This window comes from Pongo pygmaeus, chromosome 19 (assembly GCF_028885625.2).
Source record: "Pongo pygmaeus isolate AG05252 chromosome 19, NHGRI_mPonPyg2-v2.0_pri, whole genome shotgun sequence".
NCBI lineage: Eukaryota > Metazoa > Chordata > Mammalia > Primates > Hominidae > Pongo > Pongo pygmaeus.
In genome coordinates this window covers 10693339-10719160 of record NC_072392.2, presented here as the reverse complement: position 1 = coordinate 10719160, position 25822 = coordinate 10693339, and the positions used below count along the sequence as shown (strand labels likewise).

Sequence of the window (25822 nt, the reverse complement as noted above, 5' to 3'; positions counted from 1 at the left end):
GTCCAATGTCAAGCACAGAGTGGCCAATCGCTGATTGATGATTGCTTGCTGCCTGAACCTCCAGAACTCCCCTGCTGGGAAAGGGAGTGAGGGATTCTTGTGCTTCTCCAAAGACTGAAGGGCAGAGGCCTCAGTAATTTCTGGACTGAGCTTTGCAGAGAGGAGGAAATTAGCTCAAATCACATTAACATGGTTCTCAGGAAATGGCTACTGAATTAGACATTCCAGCCACAGCAGCCACCTCTTTTTAATAGGACATTAATGCTCATTCTGAGCAATTACTGTATTTGCAGTGGTTTCTTAATGTTCAGCTTCTGGAGCCCTGAAAGAAAAGGGCTTTGTGCTTCCAGTAACCAGCTCTCCACCGTAAGGCAGAGGAATGAGCTGGGGAAATGCTCCTGGCCAGATCAGGGAGCCAATGCCCCAGATGGTCTGGAGAAGGGGCCAGGGACTCCAGGCTCCTGTGCCTGGCTTCTCTGACCAGCTGATACCCCCAGGGCCTCGCTAAGGGTGGGCCCATAGAGGCAGAGGCAGGAAGGTCTCTATGCACAAGGAAGCCTCACTGAACCTTCTCTACTGCTCCCTGCAGTTATGCAGCTGCCTAAAGCCAGTCCCTGTTAAGTGCTCCTAACAGCATCCGGTACCTCTCTCAGCACAATGCTTACCATACTTATCATTTTGATTCTAATAGCATTTCCCCCCTTGATTTTAGAGTAATTAAGGTTCACTGCAAAAATAAAGCAAAGTGTAAAATAAGCCAACAGATCACATCTCTAATGTCTTCCTGTGCTTAGGCGCACATAAACATATGTAAAGACTGGCTTTAAAAAAATGGAGCCAATCCAATCATCCACTCTCTGCTTTGGGACAATGGGGTGATCACTTTGTTTTAATTGCTTACGTAATTGTCTGCCTTTTCCTATGAGATGTAGCCTCAGCATGGGCAGCACCCAGCCAGGCTCACTACTGCTTGTTGGCAGAGTACCTAGCACATGGCAGTCACCCCACAAATGATAGCTGGCTAGATGGCGTGTCAGGTAGGATCCTTTGGGTTGCAAGCAACCCAATTAAAGCACCCAATTAAAACTGGCTAAAGGAATGTAATAGCTAAAAAATCTTGGATGTTCAGGAATAGTTCTAGCTTCAAATAAGACTTGATCCAGTAACTCAAACCATGTCATTCAGTACCTAATCAACCTTTCCCTCTCTCTCTGTACCTGTCTCCCACTCCATCCTACTTTGTGTGGCTCCTTGGGTTGGCCCAGAACACCCAGGCAGACAAGACCTTGTTCTTACACCACATGGTCCAGATAAGAACCAGCTGTTCTCTCATTAGCCTAAATTGGGGCACACGACTTTCTCTGAAGCCATTCCAGTGGCCAGTGCAATGGCTAGATCTGGGGTGGGGTCCATCCCACCAAAGCCCCATGGGAGGAACTGGAGAAAGGAAAGGAAAACAGATACTCAGTAGCAACGAAAGATGAAGAGATGGGTGGACACATAGGCAGGTGGATGGAAGAATGAGTCAGTGACTGAGAAGAGCAGCAAGAGGAGCTAGATCAGTGCAATGTTCTCTCTCTTGGGAGTCTGACCATGACTAGCAGTATGGGAGTGCGGTGGAAGAGGCAGAGAGGCTGCAGGCAGGAGATGGGCAGAAGGGTACAGAAGAGAAGCAGCAGCAGAGGGAGCGAGGAAGCCTCCCCATATCCTACCTGATACACCATCTAGCCAGCTACCATTTGTGGAGTGACTGCCATGTGCTAGGTGCTCTGCCAACAAGCAGTAGTGAGCCTGGCTGGGTGCTGCCCATGCTGAGACTGCACCTCACAGGGAAAGGCAGACAATTACATAAGCAATTAAAACAAAGTGGTGACCCCACCGTCCCAAAACAGGGGCATGAGAATGAGTGGACGATGGGCTGTTCCAGCAAGAAGCCACCAGCTCCTGCTTCTGAAGACTGAAGGGGGCGTGGCTGTTCCACCTGCAGAAGCCACATCACATGGGATTTTGCATTCAAGAACCCATTCTCATCCTGTTCTGAGATTTTTGTCTCCTCTTTTTGCCCATTATTATGCTTATAATAATCACTATGTTCCCTATCCTATTTAATTTGTTTCTTGAGCGATCCAGAGTAATTTTTTCTTCATTTCAACCAAAGGGGCTAACCAAATAAAATGTCTTTATTAATTTGACCAAGCATCAATATTAAAGAATGAAGTGGAGTGATAGAACTAGTTATTGAAGGGAATTTTGACTTCTCCCTTGATTAGCAATTAGCAACAGCTGCTTAATCTAACCTGGGTTTCCCATCCCCGAGTTAAAAGCTAAGAAGGTAATTACTGAGTGCATTTTCTAAGTGTGTCACGTACATCCACTCATGTAACACTCTCAACCCTAGGAGGTACAACTGCTTCCATCTATCCATTTTACAGATAAAGAAATGCAAATCGTATGAGGCATAGCTAGGATTTGAACCCACGGAGTCCAGTTCTAGAATCTGTGTTCTTATTTACTAGGGTTTCCCAGTCTTTCAGTGTGGACTACCCTTTCTAATGTAGCCTACCTTTGTTGTATTTTCAAATCTCTTTTTTTCTGTCAACCTATTACAAGATCCTGAATGTAGAAAATATTCTGGCTTTTCAATCTGCCATCTGCAGTGGAACCGCCACCAAAATACAGATTTTTTAATAAAAATCTTTATGGGGAAGACCGTCATCCTCAAGGTTGAACCCTTGGATATGACAGAAAATGTAAAGGCCAAGACCCAGAATAAGAAAGGAATTCCTCTTGATCAGCAAAGGTGGATTTTTGCTGGAAAGCAACCGGAAGAAAAAGACGGATGTACTCTGACTCTTTCTTCTTTTCTTTCTTTCTTTTTCTTTCTGTCTCTCTTTCTTTCTTCCTTTCTTTCTTCTTTTCTTTTCTTTTCTTTCTCTCTTTCCCCTCCCTCCCTCCCTTCCTTCCTTTCTTCAGAGAGAGTCTTGCTGTGTCACCCAGGTTCCCAGGTTGGAATGCAGTGGCACAATCTTGGCTCACTGAAACCTCCACCTTCTAGGCTCAAGTGGTCCTCCCACCTCAGCCTCCCAAGTAGCTGGAATTACAGGCACACATCACCATGCCTGGCTGATTTTTGTATTTTTAGTAGAGACAGAGTTTCACCATGTTGCCCAGGCTCGTCTTGAATTCCTGAGCTCAAGCAATCCCCCACCTCGGCCTCCCAAAGTGTTGGGATTACAGGCATGAGCCACCGCGCCTGGCTAAATTTTTTTATTTGTAGAAGAGACTGGGTTTCACCATCTTGGCCAGGCTGGTCTCGAACTCCTGACCTCGTGATCCATCCGCCTTGGCCTCCCCAAGTGCTGGGATTACAGGCATGAGCCACCGCGCCCAGCTGACTACAACTTTCAAAAAAAGTCTACTCTTCATCCTGTGGTAAGACTTCATGGTGGTGCTAAGAAAATGAAGAAATCTTACACCACTCCCAAGAAGAATAAGCAGGAGAGAAAGAAGGTTAACTGGCTGACTTGAAATACTAGAAAATGGATGAGAACGGCCAAATTACTTGCCTTCTTTGGAAATGCCCTTCAGATGATTGTGGCACTGGAGTGTTTATGGGCCAGCCACTTGGAGCGAAATTACTGTGGCAAGTTGTTGTCTGACTGATTGCTTCAACAAACCGGAAGACAAGTAGTTGTGTATGAGTTAATAAAAGACACGAACTAACATTTTTTTAAAAAGTCTGAGCGGAGCTGCTCTGATTAAAGATGGGCGCGAGAGTCACAGCTGCCTCGGCAACTCCCTTCTCCCTCTCAGGGAGCGTGGTTTCAAAATCTCCTGTGTATGTGTGGACAGAAGCAGGGGGGCTGAGAGTCTGAACTGTAAAATTCCAGGGGGGGTCCCCACTCCACTCGCTCTGAGATCCTGGTAAGCCATGTCACCTCTCAGATTTCAGGGTAACCTCCTACAACTCACAGGGGACCAAATGCTGCTGCCCATCTCAGGGCTCTGTTTGTTGGTTGGGCCAGGCTGGTGACAGATTATTTTCTGCCCAGATAGGCTAGAAGCTAAAAAGAGAAAAATAAAAGGAAGGAAATGATAACTCTTACTCTGCCCCTAGCTCCTAGCTCACCAACTAGGTGCAGAAGTAAAATACAGTAACGCCCGTAGCTGTCATCAGCTGGAATCCTTTCCATCTCTCTCAAATTTGAAGAGTTATTTTGTCTCTCTCCCTCCCTACCACCTTTTTCCTCGCCTTCTCCCCCTCTTTCCCTCTCTCCCCTCCTCCCTGTCTCTCTCCCTTTCTCTCTTTCCCTCTCCCCACAATCTATGCCTGTGTGTGTGCGCGCGCGCGCGCGTGTGTGTATCAATATCCTCCTCTGTTTTGCTCCTTTCCATCAAGTATTTGAACTTCATCAAACAGTCACTGTATGACCAGCAGAGTAGGCACCGTATATTTGTTCTGTGATTGTAGAACCTACAATCTCCTTTCTGATAAAGGAATCCTACTTGTTTCCATAGAGTATGACGTCCTCAAAATAAACTTACACAGAACATAATTCGATTTGTTAAACTGCTATAAAGCAGGTCTCCCCACAGAGATCAAAGGCCCACTTCCTGCCATGGTACACGAGGCTGTATCTATTTGTCTGCGGAGATAAGAAGGTCCAATATCTGAGCAGAACTAATTTCAAAGCCTGCTCAGCAGAATTCTGAGAAATGTCTTTTAACCGGCTCTGTTGAAATGTGTAACAGCGCTTTTTTTTTTTTTTTTTTGGAGACAGGGTCTTGCATTGCAGCCACTAGAAAGCTTTATGCCTTAGGGGTGGAATCACTGGGTGGTAGCATGCTCAGGGTCATTTCAAAGAAATGCACGCAGGCCCCATAGCAAGACCTCATGTCTACAAAAAATTTAAAGATTAGCTGGGTATGGTGGTGTGTGCCTGTAGTCCCAGCTGCTTGAGAGACTGAGGCAGGAGGATCACTTGAGCCCAGGAGGTTGAGGCTGCAGTGAGTTATGATAGAAGCACTGCACTCAAACCTGAATGACAGAGTATGACCCTGATTCCAAAAAAGAAAGAGAGAGAGAGAAAGAGAGAGAGAGACAGAAAGAAAGAAAGAAAGAAAGAAAGAAAGAAAGAAAGAAAGAAAAAGAAAGAAAGAAAAAAAGAGAAAGAAGAAGGAAGGGAGGAAGGAAGGAAGGGAGGGAGGAAGGAAGGAAGGAAGGGAGGGAGGGAGGGAGGAAGGAAGGAAGGAAGGAAGGGGGGGAGGGAAGGGAGGAGGGAGGAATGAATGCACCCTAGGCAGAAACAGGGAATCTGGAGTCAAATGAAGAAGGAATTTGGGCAGGAGAACAGAACTATTGGCCAGAATAGTTCTGGGCAGTAATTTCTGGATCGTATGACAGTCTGTCTTGCATGCCAGAAAAGGAACCTCTGATTCATACTAACGATGAAACTGCCCAAGGTATTAAGTATTTTTCCATTCAGGATCTAACTTTAAGATCGGAATCAAGTCCTTCCCCTCTAATTTGGCCCATTTTCTCCATAAAGGACCATTATTATGATACAATAATCATTTTGTGGGTGCATTTTCTAGGCTAGGCACTAAGCGAGCCATTTTTTTTTTTACTCACTCATCCATCCTACAAAGCTTTATTGGCAAACCACCGGGCGCCAGGCTCTGTCCTAGGTGTTGGGGACACAGCGATAAGGAATATATTTGAAGTCCCTTTTGTCATGTGGCTCACGTTGAAGTAGGAAGACACATAATCTTTTTAATGAGCAAATAAATACACCAAGCCAAGCAACAAGGAAAGCAAAAAAAAAAAAAAAAAGAAGAAGAAGCAGAATAAGGAGATTGAAATAGCATGCAATTTCAGATAGAGGAGTCGAGAGAGACTCTAAGATGAGGTGCAATTTCTACAACCCTGGCCAGCTGCCTTGCAAAGAAAGACAAGCGACCGGTCACAAAGGAAACCAGATCAGGGGCAGATGGATCCGGTGAACCTGTCATCCCTACTACAAACATGTGTTCAGCTGGTAGCAGATCAGTAACATCTTCTCCAGGAGTAAAGCAGAATTTATTTACATGCTCATTACATATGCAGAGCTGTGACCAAATTGCTGCAGGTGACAGGTCCAAGTTCCTATAAGGATGTTCTATGGCTTAATACCCAGACTTTGTTCCGGACTTCATCTCTTAAGTGCTGTAATTTCTTCTGTATAAGCTATGGTTACTTTGGTTTCTTTTCTTCCTCTTAGACAGAAGATTCCAGCTATTATCACATAGCTTCCTCATTTATACTAAATAGAGCAAATTATGGATGTAAGAAAATGGGTTTCATAAGTGAACCCACTGTGAAGGTAGCCTGGACAGGTGTATTAGTCCGTTTTCATGCTGCTAATAAAGACATACCCAAGACAGGGTAATTTATAAAGAAAAAAAAAAGATGAGGTGCAATTTGAGCATGAATCTAAAAGCGGTGGGAGAGTCAGCCTTCTAGATATCAAGGGAAGGGCAATCCAGTGGAGGGCACGGCGCAGGGAGAGGCCATGAGGTGGGGGCGCATTGGTATGTTGGAGGGGTAGCTGGGAAGTGAGCGGTGATGGAACAGAATGAGCAGAAGTAGGGCATGAGTCCAGAGGGGTCACAGGCCCTGGGAGCATCCTGGGGACATGGATTTTATTCTGAAGCTGTTGCAGAGCTTTGAGATGGAGAGTCATGATTCTATGCGTTAAGAACAATTCTAGTTACCGTGAGGAAAACAGGGTTTAGGCAGACAAGAGTGGAAGCTGAGAGACTGGTTAGGCAGCAGATGCCACAGTCCAAGTACGAGCTGTTAGGGTTTGGGTTAGGTCCTAACCGTGAGGGTGGACAGGAGTCGCCCGATTGCAGATATGTTTCCAAAGTGGAAGCAGTGAGATTTGTTGTTGAATTAAGCATGGAAGAGAAAAATGGGTCAAAGATGATTCCAAGATTTTGGCTGGAGCAACCGGGAGAATTGATGGTGCCATTTAGAAAGAGAAGACTTACAAAGAAAGGAACTGGTTGTGGGGAGGGTATCCAAGATTTGGCTTTGGACCTGTTTGAAGAGAAACTGCATAGGAAATGGGGCAGGGTGAAAGGAGAGCCCAAAAGAGGGCTGAGGACTGGGCCCCGGGGTTAGCCCAACTTGTGATTTGGGCGAAGAGGAGGATTCACCAGAGAAGGATTCACCAAAGGAGGCTGAGGAAGAGCAGCCTGGGAGGTTAGGAGAGACCTAAGAGAGAGTGATGTCCCCTGGCAGAGAGCACCAGGTGTTTCAAGGCAGAGGGCCTGATCAACTGTGTCACAAGCCACTGATAAAGGGAGCAACAGGGGACTGAGGCTTGACCTCAGACTTGGCAACACACAGCTGACCTTGATAATGCCATAATATGTAATTCTGATACCAGCCCTGCCAGCTAAATATTATTGTCTTCATTTTACAGACAGGGCAATGGAGGCCAGAGGAGGTTCAGTGACGCGCCCAGAGCCACATAACCAGTGAATGTTGGGGATCAGATTAGAGTGCCCACGTCTCCAGCCTCCTTCTACCATTGATGCCATCACACTGACCATCTGAGCAGGACCCTCCCACCACCCCTGAGAGCACAGGCTTCATTTCACTGCCAAACCAGGAGTGTCAGCAACAGCACTTATGGTGCTGGACCATAAATGAAAGAAGTTTTCAGAGCTAACTGCCACCCTAGAGGCCTCAGGGAGGAGGTGGCTGCCCTCAAAGGCTCAGTCTCGTATTCTGTAACCTCTCTACCCTGAAGAGGATCCCACCAGCTGCCTCTTCTTCCAGATCCTGCCAAGAATTAGGCATCTCCCAACCCCACTCCCGGGCCCCTTCTCCACATTCTCCCTGCCAATCATCCCCTTTAAACTAATAAAAAACGGTGAATAATTTTCTATCATGCATCTTTGGATTGTTTACTGATTACCATAAACATTAGCTGCTTTTGAAATGCATTTTTTCAGCTTACCGTATTTTTTTTGACTGATTTTTTTTTTTTTTTCTTTTTGAGATGAAGTCTCACTCTGTCACCCAGGCTGGAGTACAGTGGCTTGATGTCAGCTCACTGCAACCTCTGCCCACCAGATTCAAGGGATTCTCCTGCTTCAGCCTCCCAAGTAGCTGGGATTACAGGCACCTGCCACCACGCCCAGCTAATTTTTGTATGATTAGTAGAGACGGGATTTCACCACGTTGGCCAGGCTGGTCATGAACTTTTTTTGACATTTTATAATGAAAATTTTCAAACATACAGTAAAGTTGGAAAGTTTTGAGCAGTGAACACCCACACACCCCCACCACTAGACTCTACATGTACCATTTTACTCTCCTCGCTTTACCCCGCGTCTGTTCATGCATTCCTCCCTCTGTCCACCAGCATCCATCTTATTTTCTAAGCAAGCTGCAGACGTCAGTACGCGTCACCCCTAAACACTTCAGCATTCGTGTCACGAACTAGAGTTCAATATTGGTTTAAGAGTTTGTTTGGTTTTCTAGATACACTTTGCAAACAGAGAAATTAACATATGTCATGAGTATGGATGCTGAGTTTGGACAAATACATACACAAATAGGTTACTGAAATCTCCATCAAGATACAGAACATTATCATCACCCCAGAAAATCCCCTTATTCTCTTTCCCAGACACTCCCTGTCTCACCCCAAAGACAGCTACTGACCTAATAGCTCTCACCATCCGGTTTTTGCCTCTTCTGGAATTTCACATAGAGTCACACAGTATGTAGTCTTCTGTGTCTGGCTTCTTTGGTTCAGCATGTTTTTGCAATTTATGGATGCGATAGCATGTTAGTAGTCTGTTTCTCTTTTTTGCTAGTGGTATTCCATTATGTAATTATATCACAGTTTGTTTATCTATTCTCTTGTTGATTGCAATAATTATTTTAATAAAATAAAATTATTCTTTCATGAATTTCTAGTTAGGATGCTTCTGACTTTCTGTTAAGAATTCTCTCATCATCATCTAAAGCAAACTGGGCTTGAGTCGTGGCTGTTTAGAGCCTGATCTTTGAAATCAGAAAGCTCTGGATTTCTACTTCAGTCTCCACTGTTACTAACTGGGTGACCTTGGGCCAGTTACCTAACCACCCTGCACCTGCACCTTACTTTTACATCTATAAACTGGGCACAAAAATATCTAAAGGATAGGAGGGGCTTATTAGGATTTAAATAGTTCATTTATTCCTTGGCTCTTTCCTGTAGCAATAGTTAATAAGAACCCACCGCGTTCAACCCAGCTAAGCCTGGGAAGGTAGCAGGAACCAAAAGCAGAGAGAGAGAGAGACATTGTTCTCATGGGCCTGTCGTTCTGTGGGCTACACAGACACTAAACAACTAATTGTACAGTTAATTATTTAATGGCCATTGTGATCAGTGCTGCAAGGGAGAAGTGACAGCTGCTAAGAGCCTGTGACAGGCTTACGTAAGGAGGCTAAGAGTGGAAAGAGGACAAAGTAGGCAAAGGGGGACCCTTCCCGACAGAAGGAAATGCAGTGTCTGAAAGCTCTCTGGAGGGAAGAAGCACTGCCCTTTGGAAGGACTGAAGAGGCTGTGTAACCACAGGGCCGGGGTGTGTGTGTGTGTGTGTGTGTGTGTGTGTGTGTGAAGTGGTGGAGAAGGAAGGTGAGCTGGAACAAGTGGAGGCTGACCAGGCTGGGCAGTGCTCTGAGTATGCAAGTCTTCGCAGACCAGATTCAAATGTTGGTTTTTAACCCCAGAGCCATAGGCAGCGAGGGGTGCTGGAAGGTAAGCGTCACACAAGAACATCAGGTGGGAGTTGTCTGTTTTGTTCACTGCTATATCCCTAGTGCTTAGATGAGTGCCTTGGATCCATTTGTGGGAGGAAGTGAGGGAGGGAGGGAGGGAGGAAGAAAGAAAAAGGGAGGAAGGAAGGAAGGAAGGAAGGAAGGGGAAGGGGAAGGGAAGGGAAGTGAGGGAAGGGGAGGGGAGAGGAAGGGAGGAAGGGAGGAAGGGAGGGGGGAGGAAGGGAGGAGAGGAGAGGAAGGGAGGGAGGGAGAAAAGGAAGGGAGGGAAGGAGGAGAAAAAGGGAGGGACAGAGGAACGGAGAGAGGAAGGGAGGGAAGGAGGAAAGGAAGGGAAGGAGGAGAGGAAGGGAGGGAAGAGAGGAAGGGAAGGAGAGAGGAAGGGAGGGAGGGAGGAAGAGAGGAAGAGAGGAAGGGAGGAAGAGAGAGAGGAAGAGAGGAAGAGAGGAAGGAAGGGAGAGAGGCGGGGAGGGGAGAGTGGAAGGGAGGGAGGGAGAAAGGGAGGGGAGGGAGGGAGGAAGGGAGGGAGAGTGGAAGGGAGAAGAGGAAGGGAGGGAAGGAGGGAAGGAGGGAGGTAGGAGAGGAAAGGAGGGAGGAGAGGAAGGGAGGGAGGAGAGGAAGGGAGGGAGGAGAGGCAGGGAGGGAGGGAGGGAGGGTCTTAAGCAGAAGTTGGAGATTTGTGTCTCATACAGTCACTGGCTGCAGTATGGAGACTGGGTGGGAGGGAGCACAGAATAAGTATTCTTCTGCTCAGTCTGCCAGAGCACTACAGACTAGGATGATGCTTAAACATTGACTTCCTCACAGCTCTGCTGGCTGTAAGTCCAAGATCAAGGTTCCATCAGGGTTGGTGTCCAGTGAGGCCTCTCTTCCCGGCTTATAGATGCCCTCTTCTCCCTGTGTCCTCACATAGCCTTTCCTCTGTGTGGGCCAGGAGAGAGCCAGCTCTGGAGCCTCTTCCTCTTCTTGTAAGGACACCAGCCCTGTGGGATTAGGGCTCGACCCTTACTACCTCGTTAGCCTTCATTATCTCCTTAAAGGCCCTATCTCCAAATACTCAACTTATGAACTAGGGAGTGCAGGGGGAGCACAAGTCAGTCCATAATAGGGTGGATGCCATCCATAATAGGGTGGGAAGCCAGTTAGGAGGTTAATGTGTTCAAAGGGGGGAAATGCTGATCGCTGGGACCAGGTGTCAGCAATAAAAATGGGGGACTACTGAGCAGAAAAGTTCACCAGAATCAGTGGTGGACTGAGAGAGGAGGAAGGACGAGGTGTCAGGAATAACTTCCAGGTTTCTACAATGATCATGGTAGCTCCCATAAAGAGATGTCTACATCCTAACCCCCGGGACCTGTGAATGGGACCTTATTTGGCAAAAGGGTCTTTGCAAACATTACATTGAGGATCTCAAGACAGACATCCTGGATTGTCCAGGTGGGTCCTGAATCTGATGATACATCGCCTTATAAAAGAAGAGCAAAAGGACAGACACAGAGAAGGTAATGTGAAGAGATTGGAGTCACGTGGCCACAAGAAGCCACTGGAAGCTGTGAAAGCAAGAAAAGACTTTACCCCAGAGCCCTCAGAGGGAGTGCAGTCCTGCTGACACTTTGACTTTGGGTGCCTAGCCTCTAGAACTGTGAAAGAATAAATTCCCCTACTTCTAAGGCAAGTTGGTGATAATTTGCTAAGGCAGCCCTAAGCAACCGATAACAAGGAGCACTTGAATGGGTGAGAGAGGGAAACCGGAGGGGCTCAGGTCTTGTGGGATAGGAGGGTGGGTATGAGTTTACACGTAGAAATTCAGAAATTATGGTGGCTTTCAGATGTCAGGAGGTGAAAGGGCCATAGCCGGGCTTACAGTAAATACTCATCAATTCATAGTTGTTATCATCATTTACTTTTAGAGTACGCCTACATTAGAAGTGATTGCTCCTCTCAAGCATGTCTGAATTTCCTGGAGTACTGGGGTGGCAAACAGTTTCAAGCTCTGCAAGCACCACAGCAAAGCTTAGCTCTTTTCTTGCAACACCCTTGTTTGGGCATGAATATTTCCTGGTACAAAGTTCTATTTGAATCACTTCTCCGCCTATTGGTTAAGATCAAGTGTAAAGCTCTGTTTGCACTTCTTCACCTCCAGCTGATACCAACCTCGTACCCACCCAGAAGTCTACATCACAGGCTTCCTGGGAGAGCCAAGAGGAGGCACAGCCCACTCTTCCCTCCTCCCCTCCTTCGTTCCACGCCCACACGACTCCATTCCCAGCAGAAGTCCGCCATCTTGTGGACACATACAATTCCAACAGCCCAGACCAAAATCAGAAAGTCAAGATCAGAGAGAAGATGGCTTCAAAGTCACTCAACTTCTCTTCCTACCTACAAATACAGCTTCATCTAATTGGCTCTAAAAGTCAAGGGTATGAGTGGAGAATCTTCCTGGTCTTTAAAATAGCTAAGACATAAGAAGAATGGCATCAAAGGAGGCCCTCAAACATCGCCCCTTCAGCCTTTGGAGAATTGAGCCCCTGGTCTACAGATGACCCCTTTCACCCTCTCCAGTTCATGGAAACAGGGCAGCTGTTGAATGAAATGCTCCACTCTTATGGGAGAGAGAGCCCACTTCACTCACTCCCTTCGTAAACCTGCAGAAGGCCTCACCATGAGCTTGAAGAAATCTAATTTCTGACTCACTTATTTCTTAACCAGGGTACTTAAAAGCTAGTGTATGCCTTTGTTTCTCTATCCATAAAATAGGGATGATAGTACTATCTACCTAACAGATCTGTTGTAGGCACAAGATGAGTTAATATATATGAAGTGATTAGAATACTGCCTAACTAAGTAAATTCAAGACGCTACCTATTACATCCCCCACCACCAAACCCAATATTCCTACAACATTTCAATGTATCCCCACTCATCTTGGATATTGTTTATATCCAGGTATGTCAGGTGCTACTGGAGAGAAGAAAAAATTAACAGGTTATAGTCCTTACCTTCTGAAATTTGTGGCATAGTCTAGGAGCATGAACAACACACATAGACACAGAACAATTATTGCGAGATTAAAACTAAGAATTTCCAGCCGGGCGCGGTGGCTCACGCCTGTAATCCCAGCACTTTGGGAGGCCGAGGTGGGCGGATCACCTAAGGTTGGGAGTTCAAGACCAGATTGACCAACATGGAGAAACCCCATCTCTATTAAAAATACAAAAAATTAGCTGGGTGTGGTGGCGCATGCCTGTAATCCCAGCTTCTCGGGAGGCTGAGGCAGGAGAATCGCTTGAACCCAGGAGGTGGAGGTTGCAGTGAGCCAAGATCCCGCCATTGCACTCCAGGCTGGACAGCAAGAGCGAAACTCTGTCTCAAAAAAAAAAAAAAAAAAAACACAAAAAAAAAACAAAGAATTTCCATCAAAGGAAAAAAAAGTGAAAGTATAAGGAGAAGAGCATCCACGTTCCCACCTAAGGAGATCAGGCGACTCTAATCGAGGCCAGGTAGGTGCTAGCACAGGCTGACACTCAGCAATTCTGGACGGAGCAAAGGCAACACTGGGAAGGACTTTGCCATTCCCTTGAAGCGCTCACCTACCTTCTGCAGTCTGTTCTCAGCCATGCAGGATCAAAAACTTGTTTTTTTAAGTACTTTCTATGAATTATTTTTTTTTATTATGTAATCTGCCATGTATGATTTTGAAAATCCTTTTTTTTTTTTTTAATGGGGTCTTGCTGTGTCACCCAGGCTGGAACGCAGTGGTGCAAATCACAGCTCACTGCATCCTCGAGCTCCTGGACTCAAGCAATCCTCCCGCCTCAGCCTCCCAAGAAGCTAGGACCACAGGCACATACCACCACACCCAGCTAATTTTTTAAATTTTTTTTGGAGAGATGGAGTCTTGCTCTGTTGCCCAGGATGTCTTGAACTCCTGGGCTCAAGTGATCCTCTCACTTTGACCTCCCAAAGTACTGGGATTACAGGTGTGAGCCACCACGCCCAGCCTTGAAAACTTAACTTTGTCATAAGGAGTGGAGGCATTTTTTTATTCCCTGCATACAGTCTGATTGACTTTAGCTCCCCCATGTCACTCATTCATGCTTCTTTCCCTCCATGGGCACGGCTACCCTGTTAGCCCTGGCCGGCGTCATCTCTCTCCCGGCCTACTGCCAGCACCTCATGGCCAGTCTCTGCGTCTTCTCTGGGCTCTCCCCGGTGCATCCTCCTCCACGGGGCAGCCCAAGCACACCTCCCATCATGCGCTCCCCCCTGAGTGCTCCAGGGGCTCTTCAGCACACTTGGGATAAAACCAAACTTTTTGGGTTTTTGTTGTTGTTGTTGTTGTTGTTTTTTGAGATGGAGTTTCACTCTGTTGCCCAGGCTGGAGGGCAATGGCATGATCTCGGCTCACTGCAACCTCTACCTCTCGGGTTCAGGTGATTCTCCTGCCTCGGCCTCCTGAGTAGCTGGGAATACAGGCATGCACCACCATGCCTGGCTAATTTTGTATTTTTAGTAGAGATGGGGTTTCACCATGTTGGTCAGGCTGGTCTTGAACTCCTGACTTCAGATGATCCACCCGCCTCGGCCTCCCAGAGTGCTGGGATTATAAGCATAAGCCACCACACCCAGCCGAGATAAAACCAAACTCTTTACCTGCATCGTGCCAGCCTCATCTATGTCTGTTTGTACTCTCATTCCCTGCCAGGCCTTGAAGACCTTCAGAATTTGGGGTCTTCTCATAAGCACTTCTCTCTCAGCCTTAAGCACCGGTCCATAAAGTCTTCACCTGTCCTCACCAATTCATCTTTCAGGGCACACCTGAAAATCACCTCCTCAGGAGGTTTCTGGAACCCCTGGGAAGAGGTCAGATTCTCTGGTTTCACACATTCCCATAGCAGCCTCACTTCTCCTTTGCAGCATCAACACCATTGCTGGCTGGAACCCCTACCTATTCGTGTAATTATTGTTTGGCCTGTAAGCTCTACAAGGGCAAACACTGTGTCTCTCAAGGTCACAGTCACATCCTCAGTTATTAGCATAGTGCCTGACACGTAGGAAGTCTTGAATAAATGGACAGAATAAATGGATAGAATAAATGGCTCACTGAGTGTTTCATGCCAATGAATAGGGTGGATATAAATACATGCAGAGGGTTCATTTAACCGTATTCTCCTTCCAGTGGCATAAGGGGATATTTGAGGAATATTATTCAAGCCAAGTGTTTTTCGTTGTCCATCAATATGTGTAAGCTTTAAGACTTTCATGACACGGGCTATATTTTGCTAACAGTAGAAACCCGAGTCCTTCATAGAGACTAGATGGGTTTTGTAGAAGCAAATCAATCCTTGCCGTGGCGAGGTACTTTTCTGATTTCAAATATCTTAGCAGAAGGCTGTCTAGCTCCTAGTAGAATTCGTCCACTGCTCCCAGTAGAATTCCTCCACTGTTCTGTTCCAACCCTTTCCTGCCCCAACACTTCATTCACATGGAATCAGCAGAGCCTGGAGACAGCATGGCTTGGCCTTTACTGATCTGGTGTGCTGGACAGACGGAGGTAGATGGCATGGGCAGCAGTTTCTGATCCTTGTAATCCTTGTTCCCAATATGTCACCTTGGGAGCATCACCAGCACACACACACTCTGGACACCCAGCACAGGCAGGAGCCACTCACTGGTGATGACCCTGTTTCAGACTTTGTCCGGGCTCCACCCCTGCCACATTCCGGAATAGCTGACCACACCTGGCAGGATAGATAATGGAGACTGCTAAAAGGAAAACAAGTCTATAAAAGAGAATGGCACGGGCATTCCATCGATACACACTTTGAAATGCACCTGGCTCAGAGAGCCACATGTTCTCCACTCTGCAGGCCAGCTAGGCGGGAAGCCAAAGTCTCCAAAATTGGCCTTCTGGGATCACAGCAAGGGGAGGGTTGAGCCTGTGAAATTTTCAACCCACATAAGCCCCCAAGAGGTTGGCCCGACCAAGAAATGTGAGTGTCCACATCTGGTGGAGCAAAGCACTCTCTCCAGTCTGTGTGAGGATGGAGTTGGTCTATGCTTGTCTTTCAGATGACCTAACTTGGAGCCTCCAAGCCCATCAATCCTCCTTTGCTGACATTCTTCTTTTACATACTTTCATGCATTCATTTTCTCTCTCTCAATCCTGTGACCCTGGGAAGCCATTTGTGTCTTTTTATGAGCTTCCTGTCTGTTCTCCAACTCTTAGCATTGGATTAATAACCCTACTCTCAGGGAACAAGCAAGCACCTCTATCTCGAAGTTCTCAGAGGACAGATGTCCAGCCATTCTCAGATTCCAGTGGGGAAGTGAGTCCAGCTCACCTCGCTCTTGTGGTTCAATTGCTTTTATGATGCTGTCACTGACTGGGCAGCCAGGGAGGGCCCAGCAGGATGAAGGGTCCTTTGTGCTGCCCTTTCTGCAGAGGGAAGCCAGCTTTGACAAGACCCTACTGCCTTTAAAACCTCATCTTCTCTGCAGTATTGTATCACAGCCTTTTGTTAAAAAGGAAAACGAAATTACTCTTCAAGCAGAGCTGTCTGAGATACTGGGTTCGTTTAAACGTATTTTTCATTACTTTTCAGACTAAGCCTTCTCTTCCGTATCTCTGCAAAGTCTGGACAAACCTATAGCAGGAGGTTTCAGAGGATTTCACACATTGCCTTAACTATTGAATCGTGACTTTACAAGTCATCTTTCTTTGTTGCAAATTACAAAAACCCAATTCACATGGGCTTACATAAAGAAGAGACTCTGTTGGTTGTGAGATTGTTCCAGCTTCAGGCATGGCTGGATCCAGGCCTTTAACTCAGGTCCACTTCCTCTACAGTGACTTCACCCATGGAAAGCCTTTCTCCCTGCGAGGCTTTCTCCTGACAGCTCCAGGCTCACACTCTACCAGCTCTACACATTCATCACAAAGAAAGCTTCTCTTTAATAGTGTGAGTAGGGTTGCCAGATTTAGCAAATATTTGGAACACATCACTGATGATCCAAAATTCAGTTCAACTGAGGTTGTCCTTTACTGACAACCCTACATCCCATATAGGTCCTAGGATTGAATCTGGGCAATCTGGATCCTATGCCCACCCTAGACCCAATCACAGTGGTCAGCAGAATGGGATATGTCAGCTGGCAAGCCAAAGTCACTTGCCTATCCCCAGAAGGAGGGGAGCATGGTCAGCCCTGTAGTCCACATCCACCCATAGTGCATGTGGTAACCCACAGTACTAAAGACACTGATCCTAAAAGAAAGGGGTCTGAACCCTGCAAAGGCAAAACCAATAGATGCTCACTAAGGTGACTTTGAAAGTCCCAGCCGGGCACAGTGGCTCATGCCTGTAATCCCAGCACTGTGGGAGGCCGAGGCAGGCAGATCATGAGGTCAGGAATTCGAGACCAGAATGGCCAATATGGTGAAACCCCATCTCTACTAAAAAAATACAAAAATTAGCCTGGCATGGTGGTGGGCACCTGTAGTCCCAACTACTCTGGAGGCTGAGGCAGAAGAATCGCTTGAACCTGGGAGGCGGAGGTTGCAGTGAGCTGAGATCGTGCCACTGCACTCCAGCCTGGGCAACAACAGAGCAAGACTTTGTCTCAAAAAGAAAAAAAGAAAAAAAAGAAAAGAAAGAAATAAAGAAAGTCCCAGACAGCAGTGAAAACTGTAAAACTTCATGGTGGTTGTACGGCATTCAAGAGCTTAAAAGGACTTCCATGCCATTGTTTCCTTGTGGGTATTATAATCATTCCCTGTATTAATTTGCTAGGACTGCCCCAACAAAGTACCACAGAGTAGGTGGCTTAAACAACGGAAATTTATTTTCTCACAGTTCTGGAGGCTGGAAGTCCAAATTCAGGATGTTGGTAGGGTTGGTTTCTCATGAGGCCTCTCCCCTTGGCTTGCTTGCAGACGGCCGTCTTCTCCCTGTGTGCCCGTGTGGTCTTCCCTCCGTAACTGTCCCCTCTTCGTATAAGGACACTAGTCATATTGGATTAGGGTCCAGCCTAATAACCTCATTTTAACTTAATCATCTCTGCCAAGTCCCTGTCTCCAAATACAGTCCCATTTTGAGGCATTGGGGGTTAGGGCTTCAGCATATGAATTAGGGATGTAGGGGAATGCAAGTCAGCCCCTAGCACCCTCGCTCTCATTTTTTTCTTTTATGTAAGGAAAAGGACAGTGAGAATAGTCTTGGCTTGTTTCCAATCCCAAGGCTGATTTAGTGGTGGAACTCCACCCAGTGCTGGTCCCCGTTGTCCCCACCCTACCTCTGCAAACACGGGTGCCCACCCCCCGCCAGCTGCCAGGCTCCCTAGCTGGTCCCGGCACCGGACCTTCACGGTCCCAGCACCAGGCACAGAGCAGACAACGTTCTTGAAATAAGTGTTTCGTGAAAAGAATGAAAGTGAGAGGGAAAGAAAAAAAAACTAGACAGTTTTAGGAGATTTAGCTCAAAGGAAAGGAGGACAGGCACAGAAGCTCCTGATTTGAAGCGATAAAGACTCTTTAGAACAGCAGAAATGAGGCCTATGGATGTGTAAATGAGCCCGGGGAGGAACTAAGCAGAAGGGCGAATTACAAAACAGAAAAAGACGAAGACAGACTAGGAGAGAACAGTGAATATTTCAGTGTCTTCGGTTCATAAGAAATTCATGAGCAATTTTGGAAATTTTGTTGGTTTTGGTGGTGGGAGAGAATTGTAAATATGTATAATATGTAAATATCTTTTATAATAAAAGCCCATGAAGATAAATAAGTCTGTCTGCGGAAAAGCTGTGAGCCGTATAAGATGTTAATATAACTGTCGTCACTCTAGAAATTACCATAATGCTTACAGGGATTTGAAAGTTCCTGAGCTTTGGAAGGAAATGCATAAATACTAAACAGAACACACACACACACACACACACACACACACACACACACACACCCATCTCTTTTTCTTTCTCTTTCTTATTTTTGTAAAAACAATTTTTTTCCTTTTTTTTTTTTTTTTTTGAGGAGCCTTGCTCTGTCGCCCAGGCTGGAGTGCAGTGGCACAATCTGGGCTCACTGCAACCTCCGCCGCCCGGGTTCAAGCAATTCTCCTGCCGCAGCCTCCTGAGTAGCTGGGATTACACGCCCCCGCCACCACGCCCGATTAATTTTTTTGTATTTTTAGTAGAGAGACGGGGTTTCACCATGTTGGCCAGGCTGGTTTCGAACTCCTGACCTCAGGTGATCCGCCTACCTCGGCCTCCCACAGTGCTGGGACTACAGGGGTGAGCCAATGCGCCTAGCCCTTTCTTTCGCGTGAGTCACTGCGCCCGGCTCTTTCTTTCCTTCTTTCTTTCTCTTTCTTTCTTTCTCTTTCTTCCTCTCTCCCCTCCCTCCTGCCTGCCTTCCTTCCTTTTTTCCTTCTTCTCCCCCCGCCTTTTTTTTTTTTTTTAATATGAGGAAGGTAGCTTTAGTGAAAACAGGGCTTGGAGTTGAACCTATACGGGTTCAAATTCGACTTCCGTCCACCACCGAGACCTGCGCTCCCCTGTGGGACTCGCTTTTCCATCCGCGAAACCGGGACGGCGCCGCCTACACCCCGCGGCGTTCGGGGCGGGCTGAATGGGACGCTGAGTACGGGCTCCAGCCACGCCCTTCGCTCCCCGCCCCCGGCGCGGAGCGGTGGCTACAGCAGTGTCCCCAGGTCACCGAAACCGAGGCGGGGTCTCGGTCCCTCCCCGGAAGGAGGGAGCAGGGCCGTACGTGGCAGGACTCACCGCCCCGCGCCGCGCTGTCCGACCCATGGCGCCGGCCCTGTGGCGGGCCTGCAACGGGCTCATGGCCGCCTTCTTCGCGCTGGCGGCCTTCGTGCAGGTCAGGCGGCCGCGGTGGGAGTGGGACCCGCACGGCTCCCGGCTCCGCCCCCTGGCCTAGCGGGCCGTGTAACTGACTAGCGGGCAGAGTCGCAGGGGCGCACAGTTAATGGGGAGGACGGGACTTGGGCTTTCTGCTTGGGGAGCCCCCACTTTCTCCCCAGTCTAAGAGACGCGGATGTGTTCATGGAAGCGAGTCCCATACCAGGGCTGACACCCTGGAAGGGGCTGGTTCCACGCGTGGAACTTCCCGGGTGACCTCAGAAGAAACGGCCCTGGCCCCTGCCTTAACTTCCAGCCCGCGGACGACACTGAACCTATCTCAGGGCCTAGGAGACGGAGCAGACCAAAACCCTTTATAGCATCATTAAACTTTCTAGTCGGCTTGGGAACCCCCTTCATAATAATTTCCCTCATTTCTTGAGACTGGTGGGGGGTGGGGGTGGAGGGCCCTTAAAATACCCATTCTGGGTTTGGCGAGTCCTCTCCAGAGCTCCCGTGAAGGCTTTTCAAAAATGTGTGGCTGCCTGTTAAAAACATCTGTTGTGTCAGCCAGAAACCCCTTCACCCACCCTCATCTGCTGGACTATATCCTGTTCAGATTTTGTATCCTCGATGCCTATTGCAGTGTCTGGCACTTAACAAATTAATTTAAAAAGTACTTAACAAATGAATTCAAAAGGAATGGAACAGCACAGGATGTCTGCTAACACCTTGGTATTCTGGCGTTCCAGGCAAATGACCCAGATGCAGAGCTGTGGGTGGTGAGTATGAGCCGCTTCCAGGCTTTCCTCCATTTGGAAGAATTGGGGAATGGCACAAAACACACGGTTTTATGTCTTTACTTCTCCTCCCTGCTTAATTTTTTTAGAAACTTAAAAATCAAACCCTTGGGAAGCTCTTTTTCCTAAAATATTAGTAGGCAGGATCAGAGTTCTAGTGTAATGTGTGTGTGAATTTCTAACTTTCTGGAAACAGGTCTTTCTGCAGTATTCCCTTTGGTTAGATGGCCCAACTGAGGACTTTCTTGAGGACCTAGAGTAGGCCTCTCAAGACCAGTTGAAGAATTCCTTGAGTTTCTAGCCAGACACTCAGTGCAAACCTTTGACCGGAAAATAGCAGGTTTAAGTTCTGAGGTTCTGCTAATTCAGTGACTTATATTTCTAGAAAGTATTAACTCCTGGCTGGGCAAGGTGGCTCACGCCTGTAATCTCAGCATTCTGGGAGGCCAAGGCGGGTGGATCACTTGAGGTCAGGAGTTCGAGATCAGCCTGGGCAACATGGTGAAACCCCCGTCTCCACCAAAAAATACAAAAATTAGCCAGGCATGGTGGCATGCGCCTGTAGTCCCCAGCTACTTGAGAAGCTGAAGCAGGAGAATCGCTTGAACCCAGGAGGCAGAGGTTGCAGTGTGCTGAGATCATGCCACTGCACTCTAGTCTGGGCGACAGAGTGAGACTCCATCTCAAAAAAAAAAGAAAAAAAAAAAGGAAGTATTAAATCCTGTAAAACCTACAGTCTTCATATAAGCAATGCTCCGATTTGAACCATTTGGAGGAGGGGGACATTTTATTGTTTTTATTTGAGATGGAGTTTTGCTCTTGTTGCCCAGGCTGGAGTGCAGTGGCGCGATCTCAGCTCACTGCAACCTCTGCCTCCCGGGTTCAAGTGATTCTCCTGCCTCAGTGTCCTAAGTAACTGGTATTACTGGCATGCGCCACCACACCCAGCTAATTTTGTATTTTTAGTAGAGACAGGGTTTCTCCATGTTGGTCAGGCTGGTCTTGAACTCTCGACCTCAGGTGATCCACCTGCCTCAGCCTCCCAAAGTGCTGGGATTACAGGCATGAGCCACCATGCCCGGCTCTAAATATCTTTTATCTTCTAAAATATCTGAATTTTGCCCAGTTTCTCTCAATATAGATACACAAGACTGTACAGTATCACCAAGGAGACGATTCTTAGGCTTTAGAATAATACTGACAGAGGAGCAACAGGGATGATGGTATTTGGAATTATAACATGAAATTCTATCCAGGTTTTGTGTTTTTAGTGCAGTAAAACTACATTCTGATATTTGCTATCCAGATCACTATGCCTCTGAATCAAATCAAACTGCCTTTGCCTTGGCACCCTGGTCCATATCTTGAATTCCAAATATTATTTCCCTGCAGACAAGTCTCAGACATCCAGCTTAATGGTGAATTTCCAAAAGACTGCTGGGTATATTCACCTGCATGTCACATTGCTCCTCAGATATGCCCAAGGACCTACCTAGCATCTTTCCCTCCAAAATCTACTTCTGACTCACCCATTTCTGTTATCAGCAGAATCATTCTCTGCATCGTCCTTGTTCAGAATCTCAGTCATGTTTAACATCCCCTTTTCCTTACCACTGCCTTGGAGAGCCCCTCAAAACACAAAATAAATTTGAGCCAGGCATGGTGGCATGCACCTGTAGTCCCACTCAGGAGGCTGAGGCAGGAGGATCGCTCGAGCCCAGGAGTTTGAGGCCAGCCTGTGCAGCATAGCAAGACCCTCATCTCTAAAAAATTAATTAATTAGGCCAGGCGCGGTGGCTCATGCCTGTAATCCCAGCACTTTGGGAGGCCAAGGTGGGCAGATCACCTGAGGTCGGGACCTGACCAACATGGAGAAACCCCAACTCTACTTAAAAAAATACAAAAGTAGCCAGGCGTGGTGGCGCATGCCTGTAATCCAGGCTACTCAGGAGGCTGAGGCAGGAGAATCGCTTGAACTCGGGAGGCAGAGGTTGCCATGAGCCGAGTTCGTGCCATTGCACTCCAGCCTGGGCAACAAGAGCAAAACTCTGTCTCAAAAAAAAAAAAAAAAAAAAAATTAGTTAAGCAATCAGGTCTAATTGCTTGTCTTCATAGTACCAGCACATTTTACCTTTCACTCATGCTCAGATGATATAATAGGAAGAATAGACCCCACGTCCCCATAGACATCCTCCCTCATTCACAGTTCAGCCCTCCACTGCCCTCACATGGACCCCTGGCACCTGCCTTAACATCTTCTTCTGACATAAGCACAGAAATTGATGTGATTAGACAGCTACATTGCTCAGAAAGTCCCCATCCTTCTTAGAAACCCACCCTCCCTACTTACTCTCTGCCAACAACACACAAAACAGTAAGTTTGGCTAGAGCCTGCTTGTTATGAACAAGGCTTAGGAATAGGGCCTCTTTAGGGCCAGTCTTCTCATTTTCAAACAACTTATCAGCAGTTTCCAAGATGAAGAGCCTGACCTTATTACTGGGCACAGCTGATTGTGTATGCATTAATAGAAAACTTTCTGTGGTCTCACAGAGATGCAGTACTGGCCTGGATGGTTCATTGGGTCCAAAGCCAGCAGGGCCATCTAGCATCGTGGCTGCTCCTGCCCTACTTTTCAAAGAACATTTTCCTTTATGCAAGTGGGGAAAGGCCATTTGGGCATGAAAGTTGCTTGGGAGAGACTGGAAAGTTAGTGTGTCTTAAGATCCAAACCCTGTGCTCAGTGTTAGAGCTCGAAGATAAATGAGCTTCTGGAATAGCCTATAGTCTAGGAGGAAGGTAGATAAAATTGCAGGCAGACATGCTAAGTGCCACAAAAGGAGAATCTACCACTTTCTCAATCACCATTGAAACTTAGAGGCAAATCATGGGGCACAACAGCCCCTGATCTCATCTTTCTTTACTTCCTGTATCTCTGAACATCTCATATATTGGGCATACGTCTTAACTCATGTAATTTCCTCCCTTTTTCCTAATAGGTGGTGTACACAGTCCCTGCAGTACTGACCCTGCTTGTTGGACTTAACCCTCAAGTCACAGGTATAAGCCTTGCATTCTAAATGAAGAGACAGCAAATCAGATTTCCTCCTAATAATGAGGGTCTATCTGCCCAACTCGCAGGAGTAAAACGGGGCTCTCTAGGCCTTTCTTCTTATTTCTGATAATAAAAGGGGCTAATTCTTATCATCCTTACCCATCTTCAGGAAAACGTCAGAAGGATCTGCTATAAAACAGCATCTTCTGTTTTATAGAAGTAACAGGACAGATTCTTCTTCACTTTCTTTAAAACAGTTTCTCCTAGTGGGGCTCAAATGTTCTCAGGGGCCTTAGAATAAAGACTAATGAGTCCCACCTTGGTGGGGAAAATTCTAGTTCCCTAGATGCCTGGGCTGCTTGTATAGGCAGCTAGAACTCCGTCTGCATCTTTAAGGTAGATCAGTTAGGGCTCCTTTAGATAACAAGCTAGAAAATAACTCAAATGTGCTATGAGCTAAGAAGAAAAGGTATTGGTACAGTGTACTGAAAAGGTGAGGGGTGGTGCTGGCTTCAGGCTGGTGGACTCGGAACTTTAACTTCTCTCCACCTCTCAGTTCCACCATCTGTCATGCTAACTTCACTCTTGGGCTCCACACAGTGGCCCTGCAGCCCCCCGTTCACATCTTTACGGTGCCACGTCCAGTGGAATATGGACTGTGTTTCTTCACTCCACCAAAGTCTCAGAATGCAGTTGCTGGCTCTGATTGCTTGTCCGTTTGTGCTGATCCAAATCACTGTGCCTGAGGAGATAACATGTATTGATTGACCTAGCCAAAGTCCAGTTCGCTGGGAAACATGGACTGTGAGTGTGGACATGGTGGATCCCCAAAGAAAATAAGGGTAATCGTCCTAGGAAGGGGAGCTGCTGAACAACCCAAACAAGAAATGGCCAGTGAAGTTTATAATTAGTGCTATGACCTCTGTGTTGTCCTAAAACAAAAAGGGGCGATGGGGGTGAGGGAATCTGAATGTCTTTTCTGAAAGCAGACTGGCAAAACATACAAAAAGATCATTTTTTTCTGTGGGCTGTGATTCCATGATTAACATCAGAACATCTATTTTTAGGTAATGTTGTTTGGAAAAGTATCTCTGCAATACACATACTCTTTTGTATGGTGTGGGCTGTTGGCTTGGCATCCTACCTCTTGCGTCATACACAACAGAACATCTTACATGAGGAAGAAGGCAGGTGAGCGGTGACGTTTGCCCTGTGGAGGGATAGAACTAAGGAATCGTGTTTGCAACACCTCATCTGTGCACAATGATAACTGAATTCCCCCAATGTACCGTGCGGAGCAGGGAAGATATTATCTTCTTTATAAGCTGATGAAACTGAGGGAATAATGGATCCAGGATTCAAACCCAGCCCCATATATCAGACTTCATTATCACTGCTAGTGGCAGTCACTACATATTACATTATATTACTGTCAGGCTGTTGGACTTTGGCCCCCTTGTAACTAGCAACGGTATGATACAGTAATACTCAGTCCGATCTAATATGGTGATAACTCTGTCAGCCTCTGATTCAGTTCTGGTTTAAGCCAGAATCTTATCTACAAGTATGATCAGCCATCTCAGAGGTCAGTACTTTTTTTTTTTTTTGAAACGGAGTCTTTCTCTGTCGCCCAGGCTGAAGTACAGTGATGCGATCTCTGCTCACTACAACCTCCGTCTCCTAGGTTCAAGCTATTCTTCTGCCTCAGCCTCCTGAGTGGCTGGGATTACAGGTGCGCACCACCACAGCCAGCTAATTTTTGTATTTTTAGTAGATATAGGGTTTCATCATGTTGGTCAGCCTGGTCTTGAACTCCTGACCTCATGATCCACCTTCCTCGGCCTCCCAAAGTGCTGGGATTACAGGCATGAGCCACCGTGCCCAGACGAGAGATCAGTACTTTAAGTCAACCTGTTAGACTTGCCCTGGTATGTCTTGTGTCATTTCCTTGTCGTGACCACTTGCTCCTATTTTAACACCTCTTCCTTTGCTTCCTTCCACCCTTGTCTCTAAGGACTTATTAATAGGTCCTTTTGTATCTTTTCTACTCCTACTGCCATCTGCCAACAACAAAATTCATAGACCTGTAAGTTAAACATCACTGAAAAGGTGTTTCTTTGTTATAACCCCCAATCTTTAGAACACTGGAGAGCCAAACTATAGGTTGGGTCTGTAGATAAGAATGTAGACCAAATGGGTTGAATCACTTCCAGCATGAAGCCCATGGGTTATAGTGAACTCAGCCTGGGGCTTCTAGTGGTATTATGGCTGAAGTGATTGTTTTTTATTCTATG

The 25822-nt window shown here is 46.8% G+C and overlaps 1 protein-coding gene and 1 pseudogene across 3 annotated transcripts in view; both read left to right on the top strand.

The window, feature by feature from the left end:
• Positions 1-1025: 1025 nt before the first annotated feature.
• On the top strand, positions 1026-3691 carry LOC134738706 (ubiquitin-ribosomal protein eS31 fusion protein-like; annotated as a pseudogene).
• Positions 3692-19103: 15412 nt separating this feature from the next.
• The window catches only part of TMEM220 (transmembrane protein 220), a 50292-nt gene continuing 43573 nt past the window's right edge, over positions 19104-25822 (top strand). Inside the window, exons 1-4 of one of the 3 annotated variants that reach the window (XM_054457181.2) lie at positions 19104-19694; positions 20428-20457; positions 23473-23533; positions 24596-24719. In XM_054457181.2, coding sequence (XP_054313156.2) covers positions 19623-19694; positions 20428-20457; positions 23473-23533; positions 24596-24719 — 287 coding nt within the window. In that variant the 5' untranslated portion in view covers positions 19104-19622. The remainder of the gene's footprint in view (positions 19695-20427; positions 20458-23472; positions 23534-24595; positions 24720-25822) is intronic. The other 2 variants (XM_054457178.2, XM_063656189.1) reach the window with 2 other exon arrangements.